This window comes from Thrips palmi, unplaced genomic scaffold (assembly GCF_012932325.1).
Source record: "Thrips palmi isolate BJ-2018 unplaced genomic scaffold, TpBJ-2018v1 HiC_scaffold_16, whole genome shotgun sequence".
NCBI classification, from domain to species: Eukaryota; Metazoa; Arthropoda; class Insecta; order Thysanoptera; family Thripidae; genus Thrips; species Thrips palmi.
This window is the reverse complement of record NW_023144625.1, coordinates 15,893,801-15,919,107: the sequence shown is the minus strand read 5'-3', so window position 1 is coordinate 15,919,107 and position 25,307 is coordinate 15,893,801. Positions and strand designations below refer to the sequence as shown.

Here is a 25,307-nt window from a genome sequence, read left to right as displayed (position 1 = left end):
AACGTAGGCAGCCATGTTTGGGCATAAACAATAAACACACAAAAGAACAACAACAACATGGAAAGTAAATAGGAAATATGTCGATGCCCTTTTAAACGTCTGTACGTTTTGTGATATGTCGTCGGATTGAAGGTTTAGTGGATTAAGTCGAGACTATGCGTGTAACTTAACGCGGACGTCTAACGTGCTGTGCTCATAGGGCTGGGAAACTCTGTTTGAACGTACCGTTCAAGCCATGAAGCTCAAAGTTAGGTTAAGACAGCGACACTTTCGTTGCATCGGCCTACCATTTCTCCTGCTGCTCTTAACACGTTTTAAATATGCAGAAACCTGCTCAAACGAATCCTTTCCCACGCAGTTTGTGAAAGTTAAATTCACCACTCAAGTTGTCAAGAACGAATACATAGTGGCTTTCAATGCCTACTACAAGTCCCAGGCAAGAGAGAAGTTCATTGCAGCAGCCCTGAATGGGCTCGACGACAGACACTGGAAGATAATTGCCAGAAATAATCCAGCCAGTGATTACCCCAGCGATTTTGATGTGGTTACCCTCGAGGAAGCTGAGAACAGTCAAGATGGCTTGGATGCCCTACGATTACATCCAGCGATACGCAGAGTTACTCCTCAGAGAATGGTCCATAGATCCTTACACTTTGAAAATGAGACTGATTTTCTGGGTGATGCTGACAATTCCACCAATACAGAGAGCTTTGAAAGATGGCAATCCTCAAGACCTATGAAGCGGTTAAGTTTAGCCGTGAACAAGCAGTTTTGGCAGTCTACTGGAAGGCATACCAGCCGACGTCTTCTTCGTGCCATTCCTCGACAAGTTACAGCTATCCTTCAGGCTGATGCATTGTGGCACATGGGAATCACAGGTGCTGGTGTGAAAGTAGCAGTTTTTGATACTGGACTGGCCAAAACGCACCCTCATTTCAAGCGGATCAAAGAACGCACAAACTGGACTAGTGAAAAGACTTTGGATGATGGGTTGGGTCATGGAACCTTCGTTGCAGGAGTCATAGCATCTCATCGAGAATGCTTGGGCCTTGCTCCTGACGCTGAGCTCCATGTTTTCAGAGTCTTTACCAATAATCAGGTATTTTCTGCAATTTATGTGGTAATGAGAACACATGTATTAGTCACAAAGTTCCTGTCCTTGATACAAACTTTTCCAATTTTCCTTTTCAGGTGTCATATACTTCATGGTTTTTAGACGCATTCAACTATGCTATTTTGAAACGCATTGGGGTTTTGAATCTAAGCATTGGAGGCCCAGATTTCATGGACCATCCCTTTGTCGATAAAGTTTGGGAACTCACAGCCAACAAAGTCATAATGGTATCTGCAATAGGAAATGATGGACCTCTTTATGGAACCCTGAATAACCCAGCAGATCAAATGGATGTTATTGGTGTTGGTGGCATAAATTTTGAAGATCAAATTGCCAAATTCTCCTCTCGAGGAATGACCACGTGGGAATTGCCGCAAGGATATGGCAGAGTCAAGCCTGATATTGTGACTTACGGCGCTGCTGTTAGAGGATCAGCCATTATGGGAGGATGCCGTACACTTTCTGGAACAAGCGTTGCTTCCCCTGTTGTGGCTGGAGCAGTTGCACTGTTGGCAAGGTAGTGAAAGAAAAAAAGTTGTTGTGTTTTAGACTATTCTATTACCTATGCACATTGAATCACATGATTGTTATACTTCTCCTCTCTTTTTTAGTGGTGTCCTACATAGAGGTAATATTTTAAACCCAGCAAGTATGAAGCAGGCCCTCCTTGCCTCAGCCCGACGACTGCCTGGGGTCAATATGTTTGAGCAAGGGCATGGCAAGCTTGATCTTTTACGTGCCTATCAAGTACTTAACTCATACCAACCACAAGCCAGCCTTAGTCCAAGGTATGTTGATTTTCTTGAATGTTATTTACACATGTCATCAAACCTTTAGTATGTACTTGAACTTTTAAAACAATCCTTGTTGTGTTACAGCTATATTGATCTTAGTGAATGTCAGTACATGTGGCCATATTGCAGTCAGCCTCTTTACTATGGTGCCCTACCCACTATAGTAAATGTAACCATTTTAAATGGTCTTGGTGTATCTGGGAAAGTGGTCAATAAGCCAGCCTGGCATCCATACACTCCTCAGTTTGGCCACAATATTGATGTAGCATTTACACATTCTGAAGTCCTTTGGCCATGGTCTGGATGGCTCGCAGTAAGATAATCTTTGTTTTCCTTTGTTCAATGTGTTGTCAGCTGATTTTCATTAGTTATGGAAATAACATATTTCCCCGCTGATATTTTTTAGGTGAGCATTGCTGTTACCAGAGCTGCCTCAAATTGGGAAGGTATGGCTCAGGGCCATGTGGAATTAACTATTGAGTCTCCTCCAGAAGATGGAGAGACTGAGCCAAGGCGCTCAACGGTTCGCTTGGCAATAAAGGCTAAAATAATTCCTACACCACCCCGACAGTAAGCTGAGAACTTTGCGAAAGTTTTGTTTAATTAAAACAAAACCATATTAGACTTATGAAACTTTTTTTTTTTTTTTAAATTTTTAGCAAGCGCATTCTTTGGGATCAATACCACAATTTACGTTATCCTCCTGGCTACTTTCCTCGTGACAACTTGCGAATGAAGAGTGATCCACTGGATTGGAATGGAGATCATATTCACACGAACTTTAAAGTATGCATGAGTAACAATAACAACTCTTGTCTGTTTTACATAAATTTTATCCTTCTATGAGTGATAGCTTCTATTGTTAACAGGACATGTACCAACATCTCCGGAATGGTGGATATTACATCGAAGTCCTAGGTTCTCCATTGAGCTGCCTTGACGCCTCACAATATGGAACGCTACTGATTGTAGACCCTGAGGAAGAATACTTCCCAGAAGAAGTTGCCAAATTGAAAAGAGATGTTGATGCTGGTTTATCATTAGTGGTATTTGCTGATTGGTACAATGTATCAGTTATGAGAAAGGTTAAATTTTATGATGAAAACACTCGCCAATGGTGGATGCCCGACACGGGAGGAGCCAATGTCCCTGCTCTAAATGACCTGCTTTCGCCCTGGGGCATAGCACTCAGTGATAGTGTGCATGAAGGTGTGTATAGTCCATCTAGTTCTTCGCTCTCCCTCCATCCTTCATCTATCTTTTGTTCACTCTTTATTTAAACCCTTGCAGGTTCTTTTAACCTTGGAGAACATGAAATGTACTATGCCTCTGGGTCCAGTCTCCTTAAGTTTCCGGAATCTGGAGTAGTTGTCTCACGCTCTTTGAAAGACCAAGGGCTAGAAATTCTGGATTCTGATGCTGATTCAGTTTCCAAGACTGTTCCTATTTTAGGACTGCTGCAGAGCAGGCCCAATGAAGTTGAAGGTGATGATGCCACAACAGAAAAGATATTTTCATCTCCTAGTGGACGAGTTGTGGTTTATGGTGACTCCAACTGTCTGGATAATAGTCATTTGCAGAAAGGTTTGTTTAAATTTCTACTCCAATCAACATGTGTCTTCAGACAGCAAATTTTAATGAAATATTGGTCTGTTGGTCTAGATTGTTTCTGGATGTTGGATGCTCTATTAGAGTTCACCTCTACTGGTCATATGCCTTCCATTTTCAAAGATAATAGTGCCAAAGTAACGTTTCCATCATCAGATGAGCCACTACCTCAACGGATGGAAGGAAACCACCTTTATCGGTAATCATATTTATCTTTTAATGGCCCCTGTTTTTCTTTTTTTTTCCTTTTGTCTTGATAGGATGTTGCTATTCTAATGTATGTAATCCAACAATCTTACAGGTATTCAAAGGTTATTGAGAATCACATGGGAACCATGCGGACAAGGGAATTACCGGCATGTCCACATCTCGTTTGGGCAAAGCCTCAACCGCTAAACACCTCTGCTCCATCGTGAGTTATTATTCAATTTATCTACCTCCACCTAAGTCGAATATTATTGAAAGTACTAATGCCTTCTTTACATTACTATTTCAGAAACTTGTACAAAGCTCAGAAACTTCTGTCAGTTGGAGTGGAGGGTGATTTGCCACTGTGGCGTGTTGCTCCTGGTGCTGCACAAGTAGATGTTGACCGTGATTTTGGTGGAGGATTAGGTGTTGATATGATGGACAGCCTTGCTGAAGAAGAGGGTATTGCTCTGTTGGACTTAGCACCTGCCCTTCTTGTCATATCCTTGGCAGCAGCTGCAGTCCTCCTAGCATGTCGATGCTATCGTTCAAGAACAAGACCACGAAGAAAGCGTGTAACACGACTTAGGCGTTTAATGGCTGTGTTAAATGCAGGGCGTGCGCCAACAGTGTGATATTGAAGTGTTATTATGAGTTTTCCTTATTATAAGATAACATACCACATGATGTTCCTCTGACGAACCACTTGGATGCTTGCTAAAAGCACTTCATTTAAAGATACCATCAGACTTAAGCTTTCTAGATCTCAAAAATTCCTCTTAATTGTATTAAAGAGGATAAATGTGAAGTATCTACATCAATTTTTTAACCTCTCCAAAGAATTTCTTTATTTGGAAGTTGGCAGCATAGCGTTCTGTGATTGAAGCACTTTTAACTGTTGAACTTATTGCTGAAATGAGAGAACTCTCTCTCTAGTATAATTTTAATTAACTGTGCATCTTCTGTCTTTTCATCAACCAATCTACTGCGGAGCAATAATACATTGTTAAAAAATTGGTGCGACAATTTGCTGCCGTATAACTTATTACTTTACATCTTCCACTCGCGTGAGACATGGCTAGAAAAGGACTCACTTCATGTGTAATATGTACACAAAATATGTGATATAATAATAATCATAATAATAATTATAATTATAAAAATGATTGACAATAAGTGATACATAAACTATAGTGTAGCTACTTAGTGCATGGTGAGAGTGACTGGGAAATATCAACAGCTTTGGAAAGAATTTTTTTTTTTTTAATGCCAGACAGTGGTATGAAATTTATGGTAACCACACTCTATGTCTTTCCTTGAAGCTTTTTACAGTTTTGAACCTCTGTAAAATATGGTTCTGTATGTTTGACTTTAAGTCTTCCTACTACTTCATTCTCTGTAAGGGAATGTTGTAGTAAAGCATATTAATTTTAATTTGGAAGTTCAGTGCCCATTTTTGCAATATGGTTTTTATCAATGTATGGTGTTCTTGTCTTACTTCTATGTCTGTATTCTGGATCTTACTCACTGTATGTTCACTATCAACTTACTTGAACTTGAGATAATTTTAGGAAAGTGTTATGTATGTTATGAATTCCAAGAGATTTATTTTTACTTGTAGTCAAGATTGTATAACTAATGTCTTCCTTATAGTATATGTTGTGTGTGTGTTTTTTTTTTTTCTCATCACACTGGTGTGTTAATACGTGTATAACATGTAACAGACTTCATTTTTTCTCATTGTTTACTTTACATCTATAGTTATCAATATACATGTACCTAGATAGGTATCATCTCTGCTGTCACGTTTACTTCATACCTTGTTTGCAATGCAAAATTTTTATATCTGACAGATTGTGCGCTTGTTTGCGGTTTATTAATTTCTTTGTATTGGAACTGATTGTCAAGAATGTTTCCTGTATGTACTTACTTGCCTTTTCCTTTCTTCCTGGCCTAATCATTGTTGATGTTAATTTGTAGTTTGTTTAACCACCATGAAGAGATATCTAGTGTAACTAGGTTTTGATTTGACTACGACACTCATGAAACTATTCTATTGATTCTACTAATGTAAAGCATTTGATGAGTCATTTGTACACCATTTTATAAAAATATTAAGTTTATTCTAGCGGCAAACAATTTCATACAAAACACACTTTTCAATCATTTTGAAACGAGTTCTGCCATCAAAAAGTACCATCCTTCTAATATTGATAGTAATAATAATTATGAATATTTAACATTTATACTGCTCAAAGACTCAGACATAAAATAAATTCCTCACGCACAATCACACAACCAATAATGATAAGTTAAAGTTACAAAAACTGTTCAAATGCTACCCTGAACTTTGACCACCAAGTGGTATTTAACATTCGATTTTGATTATGTATCAGCAAAGTTTCTTGTTTTAATTAAATGGCAGAAGTTTAAAAAAAAAATAAACTTGGATTTTTTTTCCAGTTACATCTACAGATTTCTCTTTACTTATTTCCCCTCTACTGCCTATTTTTGCTGTGAAACCTGAACTACCCAGGCTACTAGAAAAAATAGAAGACCAAGGTTTTTGTCTTACGGTAGGAAATGATGTTTTTGTGTCTATCACTAGGAGACTTTAACATTAACACTTATACAATAGCATGCATTTACTAATGCCTTGAGGTGGGAAAACAATTACCACCTGTCTAGTGCGAGATCAAAATGCCAACAATGCTGTGACCATTCATTCTCACTTGGTCTGTCAGCCCGAACTTTCCTCCCAACGTGCCTGTAGAAGGGAGAAAATTGTTTCAAGGCCTCGTCAGCTACGGGCTTAAAATTTGTTTTCAAAATAAAGGGGCTTCTCTTGCAAGTAGCAAAACTATGGACAGATCTGATTTCAACTTTCTAGAAGTACAGGGCATGCCGCTGCAATGATGTTTGTGACCGTTGAGGTCGGACAGTAGTACTTGGGTGGGACACAGGGGGCTCAGTCCTTGGCTAAGGCCCTTGGCGTTGGCACAGGCCTGACCAGTCGATGACGATGACGAGTAACAGGAACGAACGACACACGACGCCGGGCGAGGTGGCGCGTGCCTGGCCTCCAAGGAGGGGCGGGAGGGCCAGGAGGGAAAAGAGGGGCGGGGACCGTCCAGCAGTTTGCAACGGCCAGGACCAAGGTGGCCAAAGTTCATCACTTCTTGTAGAACACCGTGTTGGGGTGCCGCTGCAACCAGCGGTTCTTGATCATGTCGCTGCCCTTCTCGGCGATCATGATAGTGGGCGCGTTGGTGTTGCCCGAGGTGACGACGGGCATGATGGAGGCGTCGATGACTCGGAGGCGGTCCACGCCGTGCACGCGCAGCTGGGGGTCGACCACCGCGCCGGGGTCGTCGGGGGGCCCCATGCGGCAAGAGCCGGCCTGGTGGTTCTCGGGGCCGGTCTGCCGCCGCACCGCGCACTCCCAGTACGCGTCGCAGCCGAACGCCAGGTTCTCGCAGCCGGGGACGGGCGTGCGGTCCATGCGGAAGCCGTACCTGTACAACAAGGAGGGATTAACGCGGGGATGCTTTGAGGCACGGTAGCGCCGTCCTCCAAGGACCCTCACTCACCTCTGCAGGGCGGCCGTCTCCGTCAGCCTGATGGCGAACTTGATGCCGTCGATGAGCATGGTGACGTCATCGGGGTGCGACAGGTACCGCGCGAAGATCCTGGGCGGGGCCAGGGGGTCGTTGGAGGCGAGGCGCAGGAAGCCGCGGCTTTTGGGGTGCAGCACGGCGGGGAAGATGTTGACGGAGCGCAGCGCCATGGAGTTGGGGTTGCCGTCGGCGCGCTCGCCCACCTGCACCCCGGCAACAGGGAAAGATGAATGCCGTGTCCGTTCGAGGTTCGAGCTCGCTCCAACTCGCCGCACTCACCTGCCCAGTGCGCGCGCAGGCGGCCAGGAAGCCGCCGAAGAAGTACTGGATGTCCGGATGGTCGTCGGCAGGGTTGCTGAAGCGCGAGTTGATGAAGCCCGTCACCTCGGACAAGCCCGTGCCGGACATGAGGCCGTCGCGGAACAGCAGGTACTCCATGGCGGTGGCCCAGTTGAGCGGCGTGGTGTTGGTGTCGTTGATGGTGAAGGACAGGAAGAAGGCCACGTGGTTGTGCAGGTTGCGGCCGACGCCGGGCAGGTTGTGCGTCACGGGGACGTTGACCTGCTGCAGCTCCTCCCTGGGCCCGATGCCGGACAGCAGCAGCAGCTGCGGCGAGTTGACAGCGCCGCCCGACACGATCACCTCCAGCTTGGCGAAGAAGCTCTGCCGGCTGCCGTCGCTGCGGATCACCTCCACCTGCGAAAACGAAACGACACGAAAATGGTGAGCAGGAAGCGTCATTTGTTATTTACAGCTCGCGGTGCACCTCAGCCTCGAGGCTTGGGGCTCGGCCGCTGCCCTGCCGCATCACGACTCGGTGCTCGATCGAGGCGGCTGGCGCGGGCTGGCGTGCTGCTGCCCGTCATTACTATTTCATCTTGAAGCCCTCCTTGCCCAAGAGGCGACCACGGCACGGCCTCAGCGCCTCGCCTCGGCTTGCCGCCCCGCCAGTGCGCCAGCCCGCCAGCCCGCCGGACTGCATTGACCCTTGACAGGCCAGGACCTGGACCTGGATCGCGCTGCGGTGGGGCCATGCCGGCCACGCCGGCCATGCCGCGGCCCGGGGCGGTAGAGCACAGTGCCCGAAGCACAGTGCCCGGGGCACTGGGGCAGGACGGCTGGCCGGCCAGCGCTGTGGTCAGCGATTGGGAAGTCAGTCGGGGCGTCCTTGGAGGGGCGGGGCGGGGCGGGGCGGGGCGGGCATTGCCGCCAATTACCTCGTGCCCTGGCCCGTGCGGTCCTCCGTGCCGTACCCTCTCCGCCATCTCTTCGCTCTTCGGCGCCGCAAAGTCCGCTACGTGCCGCGCCGGCGGATACCGCCCAACGCTACGTTCAAAACCCAAAAATGGCGTTCATCGCTCTTTCTCCTTCCCACCTATACGGAACGACACCTGAGTGCGAGAGAGACAGAGCGATGAAGGAGGGGGAGTGAAGCACGCTTACCCCGTAGGCCTCCTTGGTGGTGGCGTTGACGAGCACGCGGGTGACGGTGGTGTTGAGCAGGATGTGCAGGTTGGCGCGGTCCTTGACGGGCCGGAGGAAGGCCTTGCTGGTGGACAGCCGCGACCCGTTGCGGGACGTGGTCTGCGCGATGGCGAAGCCCGTGTGCTGGAAGCCGTTGAGGTCCCGGATCGGCTGCCCCATCTCCATGGCGGCGGCCAGGATGGCGTGCGACAGCGGCGGGTGGTACGGGAACTGGGTCACCGTCAGCGGCCCGCCCACGCCGTGCAGCCCCGAGTCCATGGTGTCGGCCTGCGGAAGGGAAGCGTCAGGAGCTGCAGGCGAGCTGCAGGTAGATGGGGCGCGACACCGAGGAGAGGAGGCTCACTCTCTCACCTGCAGATTGTCCTCGGACTTGAGGAAGTACGGCAGCACGTCCTGGTAGCCCCAGCCCGTGTTGCCCATGGCGGCCCAGTTGTCGTAGTCGCGCCTGCTGCCGCGCATGTACATCATGCCGTTGAGGACGCTCGTCCCACCCAGCACCTGCAGGAAGAGAGAGACAGACAGCCTTTAGCCTTCGCGAATCGAATGGGCGGTCTTGGAAAGCCCCAGACGTGCGCGACAAGGAGCGATGTTCGGGCAGCGCGGCCAAGCCCGGCCGGCGAGCGCCTGCCATCGCGAGGTAGGCCAGCCCGCCACACGCCACTGTGTTGCGGGGCGGCCCAGCCTCTGCTTTGCAGGCGCCCGCACGCTCGGCAGCTCGGCCAGAGTTGTAAGAAAGGAGGCGGGTTCGGCGTGGGTTTGAACCGCACAGGGAGAGCCCCAGGTCCCTTAGACCGCCTGCTGGTCCCACCCTGCGGTCCCACGGCGGAGCAACATGCCCCCACCTCCTGCGTGCCGACTTGTTCAAAACGTGTGAACCAACAACAGCAAAAGCAAGAGGGACAAGAGCGACCAGAAAAACAAAAGTCAGCCCCGCGCTCTGAGCTCCGCGCAAGCAACGCGAGCTGTGTTGGCGTTGGTTGGGCGGGTCGGAGGTCGGGGCACTCGCCGGGGATGTTGGAGGTTTACCTTTCCTCTGGGCCAGGAGCAGCGACGTTCGTCCTCGCCAAGGCACGCCATGTCCTCGGGCTCCGTCTTGTACTTCCAGTCAATGTCCGAGCCGAGGAAGTTGAGGAACATGGAAGGCACCTAGCAAAGCGCCGATGATAAAAAACGTTAGAAACATTCAGCATTTCCAAATTGGCATGGATCTGCATGGATGCGGTGACGCTCGCCCTACCTGCGTGCCGGTGGGTTCGTTGCCGCCGGCCTCGATGCCCAGCACTCGCCAGTGCGGGTTCTCCGACAGCCTGGAGGCGACCACGGCCCCCGCCGAGCCCAGGCCCACCACGATGAAGTCGTACTCGTTGTTGAGGTCCCGCTCGCGCGACTGGGGCCGGCCGCAGGGGTCCTCCAGGTCGCACTGGGAGCGGATGAAGACCTCCAGCAGCCCCATGAACAGCATGAAGGCGGAGCCGCCGCACGCGTTGGCCAGCGTGGGCCCCGGCCGCGTCACCGGGCAGTTGCACTGCATCTGTGGGCGAAGAAGGGGAGCGAGCGGTCAAACTTTGGAAAGAAAATCAAGGCGCCCGCCCGCACGTCACAAAGTCTCTGACACTCTCTGTGCGAGGCGCTGGCTGCGGCAAACAAGAGCAGGTTTCCGAGGGGCCGTGCGATGGGCTCCTTGTGCCCTGGAAGGTGCTCGGTTATGGGCGTCTTTGTGGTGCCCTGTCTTTGTGGCGGTGGTTAGCAGTGCCAGGGCAGTGCCGCAAACTCGCTCTTCAACGCGCGCGAGTACGCGGCACGCGCACACCACCGCCCCACACTGCGAAAGCCGTGCGAGGGAGTGAGAGGGAGTGAAAGGGAGTGTGCGGCGCGAGGTGCACACCTTGGAGGCGCTCTCCTCGCGACGGCCACGTCGTTCCCGCCGACGAGCGAGTGGAGTGAACGAGCGGGCCTTTGTTAGTCCCGTTTACAGCTTTACACGTTTACAGCCCGTTTACGACGGCTTGGCCGGGGTGGGCCGAATAATTCGGGAGGCGGTTCTACTCACGCCACGCCTGGAAACTGGTGCGCCACGGGACGCGCCATGAGTGGGGGAGAGACAGACCGACGGTCCTCTTCACTCGAAATTAGCCAGCAGCGCCGTGTGCCCTTTCATAAGCCGAACAGTGAGGCGTAAGTTCCGGCCTTTGCGCCTTCCGAAACTCCGCCCGCCCGGCCTGCCCGGCCCGGCCTGCCCCCAGCCCCACGCGGTCTTGGCGTGCCGGCAGGCCCGTTTATCCAGATGCTATCTCTCTCCTTCGCAGGGCGGCAGGGCGCCGACACGGCCTGTCAACGCACGCACGGGATTAGCGCGCGTGGCTACGCGTGGCGAGGCATGCGGGTCTAGCGCAGCCTAGCGGAGCCTAACGCTATGGGGCTGGGTAGTCCAGGTTGACAACTGTCCAACAACGATTCCTCATGACCTCAAAGTTCAAACTTCAAACCCGCTTAAATGATGGATTCTTCGCCGGAAACACCGCCGCTCCATTCTGCGATGGGGTGTTTCTTTTTCTGCCTAAACATGCGGCGCGTTGTCGGCCGCGTGCCCTGCTGACGTCTTTCCGGGCCGTTCCGGCGTTCCGGCGTTTCGCCCGGGCGGCTGGGCTCCAGTTCGGCGGAGGAACCGGCGGCTCGACTCCGGTCGGCTCCGGGGTGCAGCACCGCGACGCGGGGACCGGAACAGCGTTTATGAGGGAAACTCCGGAATACAACCATTTTCGTACGCTCCAGCCGTGCGTTACCCCACACATATGTGTGTGTGTGTGTGTGTGTGTGTGTGAGCGCCGTATTTTGAAATCCTTGGCCCAGGGCGGGCGGAGCGCGCCGCCCGTTATATCACGTGTGTCGTCTGCTTTCCCTGCTTTTCCCGCGCTCCCCAACCGTAAATTGATTCTCTTCTCCATGGCGGCGCGTTTCGTTTAGCCGATTTTCCGCGGCTGGGCGCATTCCATCCCCGACAAGGACCGTGTCTCTGGCCGGGCTAATTCGCCGATGGGAGGGAGAGAGATGGGAGGCGGGCCGCCTTCCGGGCCGGGAGAAATGCCGTGCCGTCTGCTCGGCGTGTCCCGTCGGCGTGTCCTGGCTCCAGGGCGTGTCCCGTGTCTCGGACTCTCGGCGCGGCTAGGCGGCTAGGCCAGGCGCGGCCTGGGACAATGGTCAATGTGCTGTGGGAATTCTGGGGCCTGCCGGCCTGCCGGGCCCTAGGCCTGCCAGCCTGCTTGTAGCGGTGCCCTGCCGGTGCCCTGCCTGAGCCCTGCCAAGTATCAGCTCGGAGGCGTAGCTAGCCTGGGGGAAGACCAGTGGCGTGCTGCGCCGCGTGCTACGCCGCGGACGTCGCGTACGTCGCGCTGGCGGTGCCTCCATGGCGGCGCGGCGTTGCGCAAGGGCCGCCGCTCTGGCTGTCCGCCGCGCTCGGTATCAAAGCAGACGCGTGTCACGGGCAGCGCCGGGCCGGCGGCGGGAAGGAGAAGGGACGGCGTCGGGACCGCGCCAAGCAGGCCCTGTCCGCGGCCGCGGCTTGGGCTTCGCCAGGCTTCGCTTCGCGCTTCGCGGCCAGCAGCCGGGACAGCCACGCGCCCGCAGCGCAGCGTGCGGTGTGTTCCGAGAAGCGTTGTTATTACGAGTGTAGCGTAACACCGTAACACACTCGCTGGACGGACCGGCCGACCGGGCAAGGCGCGCCGATTCAAAGGAGGGTACTGGAGCGAGCACACACGCGCGGCGCGCGCACGCCAGACGTATGCACCATAAAGAAAGGCAGTCCTGCCAAATGTCAAGGATCGCCCTCGGCCGCCCTGTGTACAGCCTGTGTACGGATAGGCAATAGGCAATCCCAGGAGGCGAAGGCAGGCGCCTCCCCTCCGAGACTAATCACAGCGGCGCGCGCGTGCCTCCATGGTGCCTCTGTAAGCCGAGCCTGGCCGGTGAAAACGGCTGGCCACTCACACAAACACGCTGCCATCAGATAGGTCCAGGCCCTATGGCCAGGTCCGACAGCAGCAACCATTCAGGCGATTCAAAGGGGCACCTGTAGCGCTTGCGTATGCGTGTGGTCCATTTAGCTCTTCTTTGTTTCTAGGGCACTGCCAATAATCTTTCCCAAGTCCCGTTCAGGGAACTCACAAAACAGCGCGTGTCGGCCCCCTCCCCCTTTCCCCCTCCCTTTCCCCGGAGGTGCCTCGTGCGCTGTTCTATTTATTACGCAAAATGAATGGAGACGTGCGGGGGGAGGGGGAGGGGCTCCTCAGCCTCGCGGCCCTCGCGGCCCCGGCCACCTCCCACAGGTCCGGCAGCCCCCCCCCCCCCCCCCCCGAGGCACGACTCCCCGTTTCCTGCATGCACGACACGGCCGACGCCTTGCAGCGCCGCAGGTGCACCGTTGGGGGCATCGATCACGACGCCGACGGCCGTGTCAACGGACACCGCCGGCCGCCGTCCACCCGCACGGCCCGCACGGCCTGCATGGCGCCGCATGCGGTCTCCAGGCCGCCAGGCCTCCAGGAAACCGCGCAGCGCGCCACGGCGTGATGCAGCACCCAGCTGCACAGGCAGCGGCAGCGCGCTCGTCGCCCCAGCCTCCAGTCGAGACGTATGTGTACCACCGTACCACCGCCACCGCCACCGCCACCGCCACCGCCACCGCCCCGCCACCGCCACGCACCGCCACCGCCACCGCCACGCCGCGTGAAAACGAAAGGGCGCGCTTGCTCGCGGCGTGGCGTGCCGCGTGCGGCGGAGACGGCCCGCACGGCACGCACGGCGCGCACGGGGCGGGCGGCCTGCCGCTGACACCCGCGGGGACGCGCCTCGTCCGCGCCGCTCGGGTGGTCCCCGCAGTCCCCGTCCCCGCGCACGCGAAGGCACCTCTCTCCGCGGTTAGGACTGGGCCAGCGTGGCGTGGCGGCGCTCTGCTTTGTGCTGGACTTGCATCCGACGACACCGCCGTCCAGCCCGCACTGCTTGCGAAAACAGTCCGCTGCTGCGCGTGCTCTGCCTCGTCCATTTTTCACAGTGAACGCCCGCCGGCCCGCCTAGAAGACCGACGCAACGCCCGAAGGGCGCGCCGCCACGCCGCCACGCCGCGCTGGCGGGCTGTCTTCTCCGCAAAGCGATCTCGCTCTCGGCCTCGGTAAATCACCGCGGGGGATGCCGTGGAGCAGTCGGCAGTGCGCCGGCGAGGGTCTGGGGTTCGACACCAGCTCGCCGACGGCAGCGCGGCCCGGCGGACTTGCCGGCGGGCTGGCCCATTGTCTGGTACTTCCCCGTGGCGGCGCTGACGGGCCGCGCCGGGCCAGTACCGGCTCCGCCGTTTGCTCGTGGTACGGCTCGGGGGCCGCAGGGCCGCGGACTCCAAATGCATGTAATCCCCCATCAGCGCCACACCGCACTCCGCACGAGCATCGAATTATCGTCATTACCTCCGCCCGTCATTATGATTTGCAAAATATCGGTCCGCCCGACACGCCTCACCGCGCCCCGCCCCGCCCCGCCCCGCCCCGCCCCGCCCCGCCCCGCCCCGCCCCGCGGCCCGAACCAGCGAACTAGCCATGAGCCGCTTTCTGGTCCGACGCCCCCGCCAACGCCGGGAAGGCCAGGACCGGCAGGACCGCCAGGAAGGGGCGGGGGAGTCCCCTTTGTTGACCCCATCGTAGTCGAAATAATTGAAGCACGTCTGTCGAGCGCCCTGTGCCAAGGAGCCCCCAGAGTTATGCCCATGCCCCCCCCCCCCCCCTGCGACGCAATGCAGGCGCTGCAGCCGCGACCCCCAGCCAGCCGGAAGCAGGGCCTGTCGGCCTGTCCAGTGGCGTCCACGGCGCCCGCCCGGCCCTAGCGGCCTTGAGGCCCGCGGTCCGGGATGCACGCCGGACCATAAAGATGGCAGTTTCGCGCGTAAAACAGGGCCGGCAGGCAACGGCAGGCAACGGCAGGCAAAGGACAAAGGCGTACCGTTTCCGCGTTTCAGGACACGGCGCTGCGCGGCTTGCTGGGCGCTCAAGGCGGTGCGGGGTTGGCCGGCTGGCAGCGACGGTGACGCGCATGGGCGGCTGCAATTGGCTGGGCTGGCTGGGCGAGACGGGAAACGGCGCGCCGCACCGCGTCCGTCTACGTCCGTCGCGCTGGCCAATGCGCCAATGCATTGTCCATTCACCTATGGGCCAACCTGGCCAGCCCAACCCCGTGCCAGTGTGCCAGAAAGGTCGCCCCTCCAGCGGCACAGCCAGCTGACTCTCTCGCACTCATGGGCCGTTCCGTACAGGTGCGAGAGAGACAGAGCGAGGGGTGACGGGGCGTGGCGTCGCCTCACGACCGGCGCCCCCAAAGGTCATCGCCAGCCCGCTTGTATCAAACTCGGGAACCCTCGGCCAGAGCGCGCGTCGAGGAGGCGAAGGGAAACACGAGAGGAACAGCGCGGAAAATAAATCTGCGGCGGGGATTTGAACCTGGGATTGTTACTTCCACCACTGCAGGAACCGTATCGGCTCGGCGCGCTCGGCGCTTCGGCGTGGACTTCCTCCTGGTCGGCAGGGCGAGCAGGGCGGCAGCGCTTCCGCTTTCTAAATCAGCGGCGCGGCGTGGTTAAGGCATGCCTCGTGAATGAAAACACCGACGGGCGCGCTCTCCGCGTGCAGCACTGCAGCAGCACTGCAAAGTCTGACGGATAGCCCAACGCGTCGTCTCGTCAACGTAATCGGAAAGAGAGAGAGAGATTGAGAAGGCTTGGCGCCGCCCGGGCCGCCGACAGACAGACAGGCGGACGGGCGGACAGAAAGACCGATTGTCGCGCAAGCGGTCATGGCCGCGCTGGGCCGCGCCAAAACGGGACAGACAGCTGATAATCGCGACAGGGGTGTCCACGCCGTGCCATGCCGTGTGCCAGTGGCACTGCCAGTGGCACTGCCAGTGCACCCGTCAGCCGCTCGTCCTCCACCTCCTTGAAGACGCCTCGGTGGTAGGCAACGCGACTCCCGCCACGCACGGCTGCACCGCGGGGCTAGCGGTGTCTCTCTGTCTCGCTCGCACCCCAACGGGGCGCCCCATGAGTGCGACAGAGACGGAGCGCTCCTTCGGAATCGCTCCTTTTCTGTCAACTTTTGCCCAGTCGTTCTGCTTGGATTAACCAAAGGCGACGGCAGCTTTGTTTGTGTTCATGGGCTAAAGCACAACACACACGCACACGCCTACACTCTCACACACACACGCTCACTCTTTTGCCAAGGCGAAATAAATTGCGTATAAGGTGTTCCTTTGAAACGTCGCCCTTAGCGCACGGCAACCTCCATTGTTGGCCAAGGGTCCCTCCGCTAATAAAGTATCTGGTCTTGTCTATGCGAATCGCGTGCGTGTGTGCGTGCGTGCGTGTGCTCGCGCTTTGCGTCGTGCGTTTCGGGACCTCGTCCTTTGATTCACATGCCCTATCCGAGTGGGCACCGAAAACGCAGTGGCGAATCGGGTCGTGCGTGTTTGCGTGGCTTGTGCGAGTGCGTGCGCGATCGACGCAAAATTGGACCGCCTATCCCATTCCCGGCCGGGAGATTGTTTCCCCACATAGTGCTGGGCCCTAGATCGGCCTTTCCCAGAATGGAACGCCCCGAGTGCCGCGGGGAATCCAGATCAATAATTCAATAATTTAAACGGCGGTTCCAGAGACGGCCGTCCGGACCGGCCGACTTCTCTCTCTCACTCACAGAGATAGTGTCGGAGATGGCATCGCAAAGCCGTCGTTTCGAAACAAACGTCGCGGACTGTGAAGTGCAGGTCAAGTTTATCGGTGCACACACTGCAAAAAGACGGTAGTCATTGCATCGCCTCTCCGCCTTGCCCCCACAGTCAACCCGACGACGCGTCCCGGGTTCGAATCCCGGCCGACCCGAAGAAGCGCCGTTGCGTTGTCCGTTTTGCTTTTATTTTTGTCGGGCTGGTGGTGGGTGGGTGAGCGCAACGGCCTTCTCGTTGTCCGCGTCGTCACGCCGCGCAGGCCGCGCAGGCCGCGAATAAAACAACCAATCGTCGTCCCGAAAATTTACACGGATCGCTTCCCCCCGCTTCCTCGAGTGACACTGGGAAAAATTCCTCCACGAAGTCCGTCGATCACGCCCTCGGGATTTATCCAGGACCCCGGCTGATAGTTTTCGATTAATCATTCAGCTCACACCTCTCATTCCGACTGGCCTGCACCAATCAAACCGAATCAAACCCAAATGGGGGCCTCCCTCCGCGGCAAGTTTCAAAGCTCGCTCGACTGGCGGCCAAACTGACGAAACGAAGGGCGAGTCTGCTCTGGCTTAATTAATCAACGGCGGCAACCTTTTAATTTTTCTGTCAGCAGGCGACTTGGTCCGGAGTCTCTGCGTCCGTGTTGTCTTTTTTAGAGGGCATATCGTGAGGTACAGTAGCGCACGGTATCGGCCGCCCGGGACTCGGTCACCAGGGTCAAGAGCAGACAACACTCGGTCGCGGAAGCGAGAGGCGGCCCGAACCGAAAACAAGGCGGGCTTGTCGCGTACGCCCCGACGCCCCGCACACCCGCGGTTTTCCCGGGACAGCGCGCGCGGAGCGAACACCGAACCGAACAGGCTCTCCTCTGGGAATCCATTATTCTCCGGTTCGGTCGTGCGAGAAAGTTTCCAGTTCGTCATCGAAGCAAATGGCCTGCAAATGGCGTTGAATCGGGGGATTCTGAGTGCACGGGAGTCTAGTTCTAGTCCCGGAGGGCCCCGCCTTCCCCACCCCACCCCACCCCACCGCACCCCGCGTGCAGCCCGGTAGACTTCGGCACCTCCGACTCCGTCTGGCCCACCGCCTTTATCGCTAATGACTTTGTCATCGCGACGGCCCGACTGGTCTTTCGGGTTGTGTGGCCGGCTCGGCCCGCTCTACCAGCTATAGGGTGTCGAGACGTCAGGAAAAGGAACCGGCCACTAGACATCCCGTTGACAAAGTTTGCAAAGTAGACCGCCGCGGCGGGCAGGCCAGGGCCAGGCCAGGCAGTCTGAGTCACAGCGGCAGTGGAAACGAAACGGGCGGCAGCCCAGTCGCTCTGTCTCCCTCGCACCCTTACGGAGAGCCCCGAGAGTGCGACGGAGACAGAGCGACTCGGGCGGCACGCACGGGGCCGATGTGCTTCAGCTACCTCAGACACTCAGACACTCGGACAGGCGGGATTAAATGCTCCGAAAAAGAAACGGCACCGAGCAAGCCGCGGCGCGGTCTTTCTTTCTTTCTGTTGTTTTTGTTTTTGTTTCGAGACGACGCCAAGCTGTTGTTGCAAGCGGCTCATCCAGCTTCGGGGGCCTCTTTTGTTCGACGCGTCCCGCTAGAAGAAACTAAGAAACCGCCCTCGGCGTGGCTGAAGCAGCAGCAGGAGGAGCAACGAGAGAGAGAAAAAAGAATTCCCTTGAGAAACAAGGACTACGTTCGTCCAGCGCCTCGCTGAACCCCATTCATTTCGTCGTTTAATTTCGTGGACGTCGCGATGCTCTGCGAGGCTCGCCCGTTATCCGCCAACCGGCCGCCGCCGGGACTGATACCATTCATTCATTCATTCGTCCATCCATTCATTTCTACCCGTCGTGCCGCCGTTTAGAAACGGCAGCACTTGTGTCACGCTGGCCGCGCGGCCGCGCCGCGCCGCCCCGGCCGCCACCGCCGCCACGCCGTGTCGTCATGACGCTTGTCCAGCTCGCCGTCGTCCGTCCACCGCCAGGCCGTCCGCCGCGCCGCCATCATCATCAGGTCGCTGCTTCCGCTGTAAAGTGGCGCACGGTTGGGTAATTGGCATTGGCGGTGCCGCTGGGTTTCAAGGCGGGGTTTTCGGTTTACGACCGGCCGCCAATTTCTTAAAAAAACATAAATATTTACATACTACAGTTATATAAGGTTTAAAAATATTGACGGTAGGCAACACAGCGGCTGGCGCACACAGGGGTGGCTCCGCCCCGGCCGGCCCCGCCTTGGTGTAGGTTAGGGACGCCGCACGTCGCCGGCGTTACGTCAGGAAGGAGTCGGCGTGGTTCGGCACCGCCCGGCTAGACCCGCAGACTGATTCCGAGAGTCTGTCTCTCTCGCACCTGCAGGGGCGACCCATGAGTGCGAGAGAGACGGAGCAGCGAACACGTCCCTCGGATCTGTCTGCAGGCAGGCCCGGCAGGCCCGGCAGGCCCCGGCCGAATAACGACCGCGGGCAATCGGCTGGGTGGGGCGGGGCGTGGCGGGGCGAGGTGGCAGGCGGAAAAACTAAACTGGACGCTGGCCGACGCCGGGCGGCGAAGGCGATGACGGACAAATTGTGTTCCGTTTTGCGGTGCTTCAGTTTCCCCGGACTTCCCCGAAGCGCGCCCTTCGCAGTGCACCGCCTTGCCGCCTTGCCGCCTCGCGAGGTCGGGCTGCTCGCTCAGGCTGTCCATGGCCTGCTCGGCGCGAGGGCGCATTATGCTAACTCTAATTAGAATCTGATTGAATCCAGGCCGTCGCTGGCGTCGCGTGTCCGACGATGAGGAAGCCTCGGGACTCGACGCCGCCGCGGACGGAAACGGGGGCGCGACCAGGATCGCGACGTGGGGTCCGCGGCCGCCGCACGCTGGCGAGTCGCGGTGGCCGCGCCGCCACCCTGACGCGAACCCCGAGCCTTTCCGTTTCGCTCGCACCCCGAGTGCGAGAGAGACGACGATGAAAGCACTGTTCGGCTCGTACGTCACAGGCGAAGAAAGTCCGGCCTCGCCGAAAAGAAAAGAAATAGAGCGGTCGAATGAAGAGCGATGAAGGGTCTGGGCCGCAACGCGACTCGATACCGCCATGGCGCGCCAACAGCACACGGCCCGACGGACGGACGACGGAACTAATCCTCTCGCCGCGCTTCCAACCGCGCGCCCCGTCCACCGTGATGCAACCGTCGGCCACGCGGCCACCGACACGGTGCACTACTTGCGCTCCTCCAGCGCGGCCCTCGGCGGCCCGAGTCGGGGCGAAGCAGGCGAAGGGGCGGCGGGTGATGAGCTGCGCGCCAGTGTAGTTGACAGCGCGGAGGACGCCCGTCGAGCGAAGGCAGGGTCATCGCGAGCAGGGCGACTGGCCGCAGAAAAAGAGGGGCACGCACACGCACTCCGGCGGGGCGGGGCGGGGAGCGAGAGGGGGCGGCGGTGGAGATGGAGGTGTCCTTGCCGTCGTCGTCGGCGGCGTCGTCCACACCCCTGTCGCTTGTTGCTTTCCCTCCAGGGCGGGCCGCGGCGCGGTCACGGCAGCTTGGCCGCCTCTCGCGGTGGCGCGGCCACGCCCCGTCCAGCTCAGAGGCCCGGGGCCTGGGGCAGGGCCTTGCGGGCCTGGCCCGAGGTGCCCGCGGCCTGGCCTTCGCCTTGTTCGGTTCGGCGTCTCGACGCGGCTTTTGTCTCCACGCCAATCGTGTTGCAGATCACCACCCTGAGTTCGGCCCGCCCGGGTGTCTGCGGCGTCCGCGGCCGCGGTCCCCCCGAACAGCCAGCGATCCCCGGCGGCCTCGCGCCTCGCCCACGCAGACGCCTACACTGCCACGAACCGGGACCAGAGCACCGGGGGAACCGGGGGTTGCATTGCGCTGACCTAGAGAGCGCGCCCATGCCGCCCTTCCTTTCAAGACCGGCGCGGCGCCGCTCTCAATGAGAAGATAGCCTTTTCTGATTTTCTTTTCAATTTCCGTAGCGTGGGAAAGTTCGGCTCGGCGGCAGGCGCGCCCTTGTCACTGCCGTGTGGTCTCACAGCCTTGGAGTACTATCCCTCGACATCCGAAAAAAAAAACACCCCACAACGTTTAAAATTAAAAAAAAAATAGAGCAAATAAAACTGCGATCTGGTCTGCCAGTGTACACACCGCGAAACAACGAGCATGCCTCGGTGCCTATCTAGACACGAATCCCGTCAACTACATAAGAAAACAAAAACAAGCCCTTACAAACAAAAACATAAAAAAGGTTGTTAACTTGGCGTAACTGGCCGTCTGATATAAGTGAGAACGCGGCGCGCCGCTGTACTTGTGAATGATCGCACCGTCACGCAAGACTGTTGTTGTTGTTGTTGCTTTTTTATTGTTGCCGTAGTGGCAGCAATGGATGCGTCGGCCGGGCCGTTCCCATGCCGCCATTCATACCGCACGACTAGCTGCCCAGTCTGGGCAACCGAACGGAAAAAAAAGAAACAAAACTAACGGCCAGAAATTTACTATCGGTTGCTGGAGGCTGCTGCTGCTGCTGCGGGAACAATCAGATCCAATTAGTTTTGCGTCTCGCGGCGTGGCGTGCCGCCGTGGGGCCTGAGCGCGTCGGGATCGCACGCACGCACGCGCACGCACGGTGTGAGTGCACGCCGCGACCCCAACCGCCACCGCGCTTTTCGTCTTCTCGGGCCCACGGCATAATCACACCCGCACGGCAAAGCACGCCTGTCTGCTCTTTTTGTTTAGCGTCTTCCTTTTTTTTTGGTCGGCTTTCCCCTTTTCCGGTGTGTTTTGCATTTTGCGATTCACGAAAAGATGAGAATTAACCCTCCCCCCCCCCTCGCGGGTGCTGGATTTGGCTTTGTAATGTCGGACGCAAAACGAGAACAGCTCGTAAGTTTGATGCCCGTGGGATTATGCGACAAAGTAAGTACTGCGATGTCAATTAAAAGTTTAGCATTCCCGAAGCAATCCGAGCGAGCCAAGCAGAGCACCGGGAGCGTCTTCCGCGTGCTAATGAAGGCTGTAATGACACACGCCACGTCTGGCGTCCAATTTGAATCCGAATCGCCGTTTCGGCCTTCCCCGCGCGCCGTCTCGCCGTTTCCTGGGACACCGCACTGCAATGGCTCGCATTCAGATTCACATTCACATCCGCGCGCCCAATTTTCCACGTTGGAATCGGTGGAGCCGAGTGGCACTGAAATTAATCTCCCTGTCCGAGTCGAAGCAAACGCCCGACGGAAAAGCCCAGCCCACAGGGCGATGGCGCGATATGCCTGTCTGTCTCTGTCTTTCTCATCGGCGCTGCGGCCTTTGTTTTCGGCCACCTCGTCGGGCTGTCCGCGAGTCCGCGAGTCTGCGCCTCGGAACGGGATTGGAGCAGGGATCAGCGTGGAGCTGGCGGAGCTGCGTGTCCCGGTCCCGCCCTTCCTCCAGGACCTCCAGGACCGCTTCCTGGGGTCGGCCGACTTACTCCTCGGTCCGCACCTAGCCGGGCGGGGCGGCCGAGGCTAACTCCAAAACTGGTGTGATAAATGTGTGCGCCTGTGTGAGTGGGTGTGGAGCGTAAAAATCAAATCCGGCCGCCGAAACGCTGCCACGCCCCTAACGCGCAACGCCAGGGTCGACGACGACCTAGTTCCCCAGGCCCAGGCCCAGGCTAGGGTGGTTCGCCGCCACGCCGCGTTTCGGTACGATTCCGCACTCACTCCGACACTGCTGAGGCCAAGATCTCGCTCTGTCTCTCTCGCACCCCGACGGCACGGGACGCCCCGCGAGTGCGAGCAGTGCGAGCGAGACGGAGCGCCCGCCGAGTCGAGGGCGGGCCGCCCCGCCGAGCGGGCCTGCGCTGCGGGACGGCCTACCCGCCACTTGGCGGGCGCTCCGACGCCGGGCCTGCATTCCATCGCCTTTTGCAGCAGCACATTTTTTTCGTCTTTTTCGCTCTGCCCTCTCAATGCAGCTCGGCGGCGGAGCGCGCGGTGCAACGAATCTGCTGCCGCGCGTCGTAAAAATGCCGGAGGCCGGTGGCGCTGTTCTTGTTAAGATTCCCCCGAGGCCTGGGCCGAGCCCCGGGGCCGGGCGGGGCAAACGCCGAGCAATTATCGATTTCGCCGCCGAGATTAAAACATACGTGTAACACCCGAGTGGAAACGTCGGGCCGCCAGGCCGCCGGGCCGCGTCCTCGGGGTGCCTCGCCTCGTCCTTGAGATGCCTCCGCACGATTGCCGATTGCGGCGCGAGACCCGGATAGTCACTCCATTTCACGGGGCATGACGGACGAGGCGGCGCACCGCCGAGCACTGCCCCAAAGTCACCTTCGGCCCGCCGCCCCCGCCGCCCCCGCCCACACGTCGACGCCGGCACTCGTTTTGCGAAATCATCACCATCCTTGGTCTGCCAGTCACGGAACGCTGCCACGACGACCACCCCCGCCGCCACAATCGTCGTCGCCGTCGTCGCCTACCTCGCACGGCGTCGCGGCCACCGAGGCGTCAGTGTCCAGTGTCGGTTCAGTGTCAACAACCGTCCGGCAGACGTTGACCTGCCAGAGCGCAAACTCGTTCCAGAGAGGATCGCACCTCGTGGCCGGGGGCCGGGCAGGCCGGGTACACCGCCAAAAGAACGCGCGGTCGCAAGTGACGCACGCCGACGACGAGCGGACCGCGCGGCAGCACGATAAGAGGCCGTGCGGGAGGGGCGTCTCGGGGGAAGGTCCCCGTCGACGAACTAGCGCCGATAGGGCCTCGCCTCGCGGTGGACGGGCGGGACGGACTCTATGTGGCGCCGGGGCGCGCATCGCGGACGCGGCGCCGCCAGGCCGCCACCTCAGGACCCTTGCAGTGGATGCCCTCTCACCTGGACCCCGGATTTGCATTGAATAGCGGCGAGAGGGAGCGGCAAACGGCACGGCACCCTGCCTTCCAGGTTTGGCCGCGCGACGCCGCGACGCGGAGATTAGCCCGCAGGAAGCAGATCGCCGGCGCTTTCGACGCTCTGTCTCTCTCGCGCTCATGGGCCGTTCCGCTTAGGTGCGAGAGAGACGGAGCGGGAGCAGTCCATGTCCAGCGAGCGGCCCGCGGCACCAGCGGCGCCCTTCGCCAGCGGCGGTCCGCGGCCAACAGCCTCTTCGTCATCGCCATCGCAAAGCAGGCAGCGCGGTGTCGTCACGGCGTCGTCCTTGCAAGCGCTTCTGCCACTTTCGGGGCAGTCACTGCAGCCAGTGCAGCCAGTGCACCGCCCCGCTCCACTCCGCGGCCTCCCCGTCGACGTGCTGCCGGCCTAAGTGGCCTAGCCTTTAGCCCGGGCCAGGCCTCGCTGTGCCGTAAGCGCGCGCCGCCCCCCCGCCCGCACCCCGAGCATAAATTGTATTAAAATCACGTTCTGCTGGAGGGGAAAAAGTGTTGCGGCTCGAATGTCACTGCGCTGCTGCACTGCACCGGCCGGGCCTGCACTGGCACGCCCCCCCCGCCGCCGCGCCGTACCGCGGCGCACGAGGTGCAACAACGGGAATCTAGTCCGGGTTCCCTTAGTCGCAGGTTCCCGCGCGCGAGTTTAAAAGTTTTTCCCGTTTATTAGTGGTGCGTGGCGCGGGTGTTGCGGGTTGCATAACGGCGAGGCCGGCGGCGGCAGCCGGCAGCGGCTGGAGCCGATGGCCAGCGCCCTTATGGAGACCTGCACGCTGGACGCGAACAAAGCCACCGTACGCCCCGGGGTAGGTAATGGTCATAATGATCCCGAAACAATCGAAACAAGGACGGAGTTTGCCTCGCCGGGAAAGGGGCAGGGCGCCCCGCGATGTGGCCTCCCGTCCCGGGCCGTCGGGGGGACTTTGTTTTCCAACAGCCGTCAGCGGCCCTTCGAGCATAAAAGCAAAAACGAAACAAAAATCGCAAGCAATGTTCTTAAAAATTGTACTTGAAATTTTTTTTCGCGCTGGCGCTTTGACCTGTCGCGTTCGGAGACCTCTCCTTTCCTTTCGTGATCCTCTGCTCGCGAGCACTCACCTTGTCGGCCGCGGGACTTGTCCTAGGGCGCGCACGTCACACACACACTCACAGAGGTTCGCGCACGCACGCGCACGAATGGGAGCACGCCGCACCGTGCTCACGCACACACACACACACACGCACGCACACACACACGCTCCGCGGTGTCTGAGCGTGACCGCGGGGCGCAGGGGAGGAGGGTGACGGACACGTTCGCGTCCCCCAGCGCCTTGGCTCGGCTGGCTCGGCGCGGCGGCACTCGCTGTCAGGCACTACTTCGCGAAGACGCCGTGGTCCGCGCGGCGCGGCTGCTGGGGCTGGACTGGCGGGCCGCGCCGCGAAACAACACTTTAAGCTCGTGGGAGGAAGTGGGGCCCTGCGGGGCCGCCGTGGGGCCTGGGCAGGCCTGGGTCCCGGGGCATCGCGCACCCCGCGGCGCGCCGCAGCGCCACGGCACGGACGTGCCAATTGTTATGGTACACTCTGGCAGGAGCACGCGTTCCACCAAGTTCATCTCAGTTGAAGACAGTTGAAGAATTCACTGATCTGACCAGGGGCGGTGGGGGCAATGTGAACTTGCTCCCGGCTTTCCTGCGGATAAAGGCCGCCTGTTTCCGATGAGGACTCTCGCCCTGTTATCATTTGTTCCTTAAAAAAACTGCGTTGCTCATCCTTTTATTTCCGTGAATGCCGCAGGGGAGCGCCGCCTCGCCTTTCCCACCCAGCCCTGGCGCATCTGGCTGTTAAATTCCAATCGCGACCCGGGCTGCTTGGCGACGCCGCGAC

General features: G+C 57.8%; 2 protein-coding genes across 2 annotated transcripts; one reads left to right on the top strand and one right to left on the bottom strand.

Moving 5' to 3' along the window:
- Nucleotides 1-235: 235 nt before the first annotated feature.
- LOC117642856 (membrane-bound transcription factor site-1 protease) lies at nt 236-6,179 on the top strand. The gene is made up of 11 exons (XM_034381454.1): nt 236-1,099; nt 1,192-1,631; nt 1,726-1,902; nt 1,993-2,221; nt 2,315-2,478; nt 2,568-2,694; nt 2,778-3,117; nt 3,199-3,492; nt 3,571-3,715; nt 3,818-3,928; nt 4,013-6,179. Exons 1-11 carry the CDS (start codon nt 236-238, stop codon nt 4,338-4,340), a joined length of 3,219 nt encoding a protein of 1,072 aa, XP_034237345.1. The 3' UTR covers nt 4,341-6,179.
- Nucleotides 5,807-24,832, bottom strand: LOC117642857 (glucose dehydrogenase [FAD, quinone]). Its single transcript, XM_034381455.1, has 8 exons — nt 24,540-24,832; nt 10,045-10,338; nt 9,834-9,953; nt 9,159-9,305; nt 8,766-9,074; nt 7,602-8,018; nt 7,296-7,525; nt 5,807-7,220 (listed from the first exon to the last, which is right to left on the bottom strand). Exons 2-8 carry the CDS (start codon nt 10,336-10,338, stop codon nt 6,878-6,880), a joined length of 1,860 nt encoding a protein of 619 aa, XP_034237346.1. The 5' UTR covers nt 24,540-24,832; the 3' UTR covers nt 5,807-6,877.
- Between the last annotated feature and the right edge of the window lie 475 nt (nt 24,833-25,307).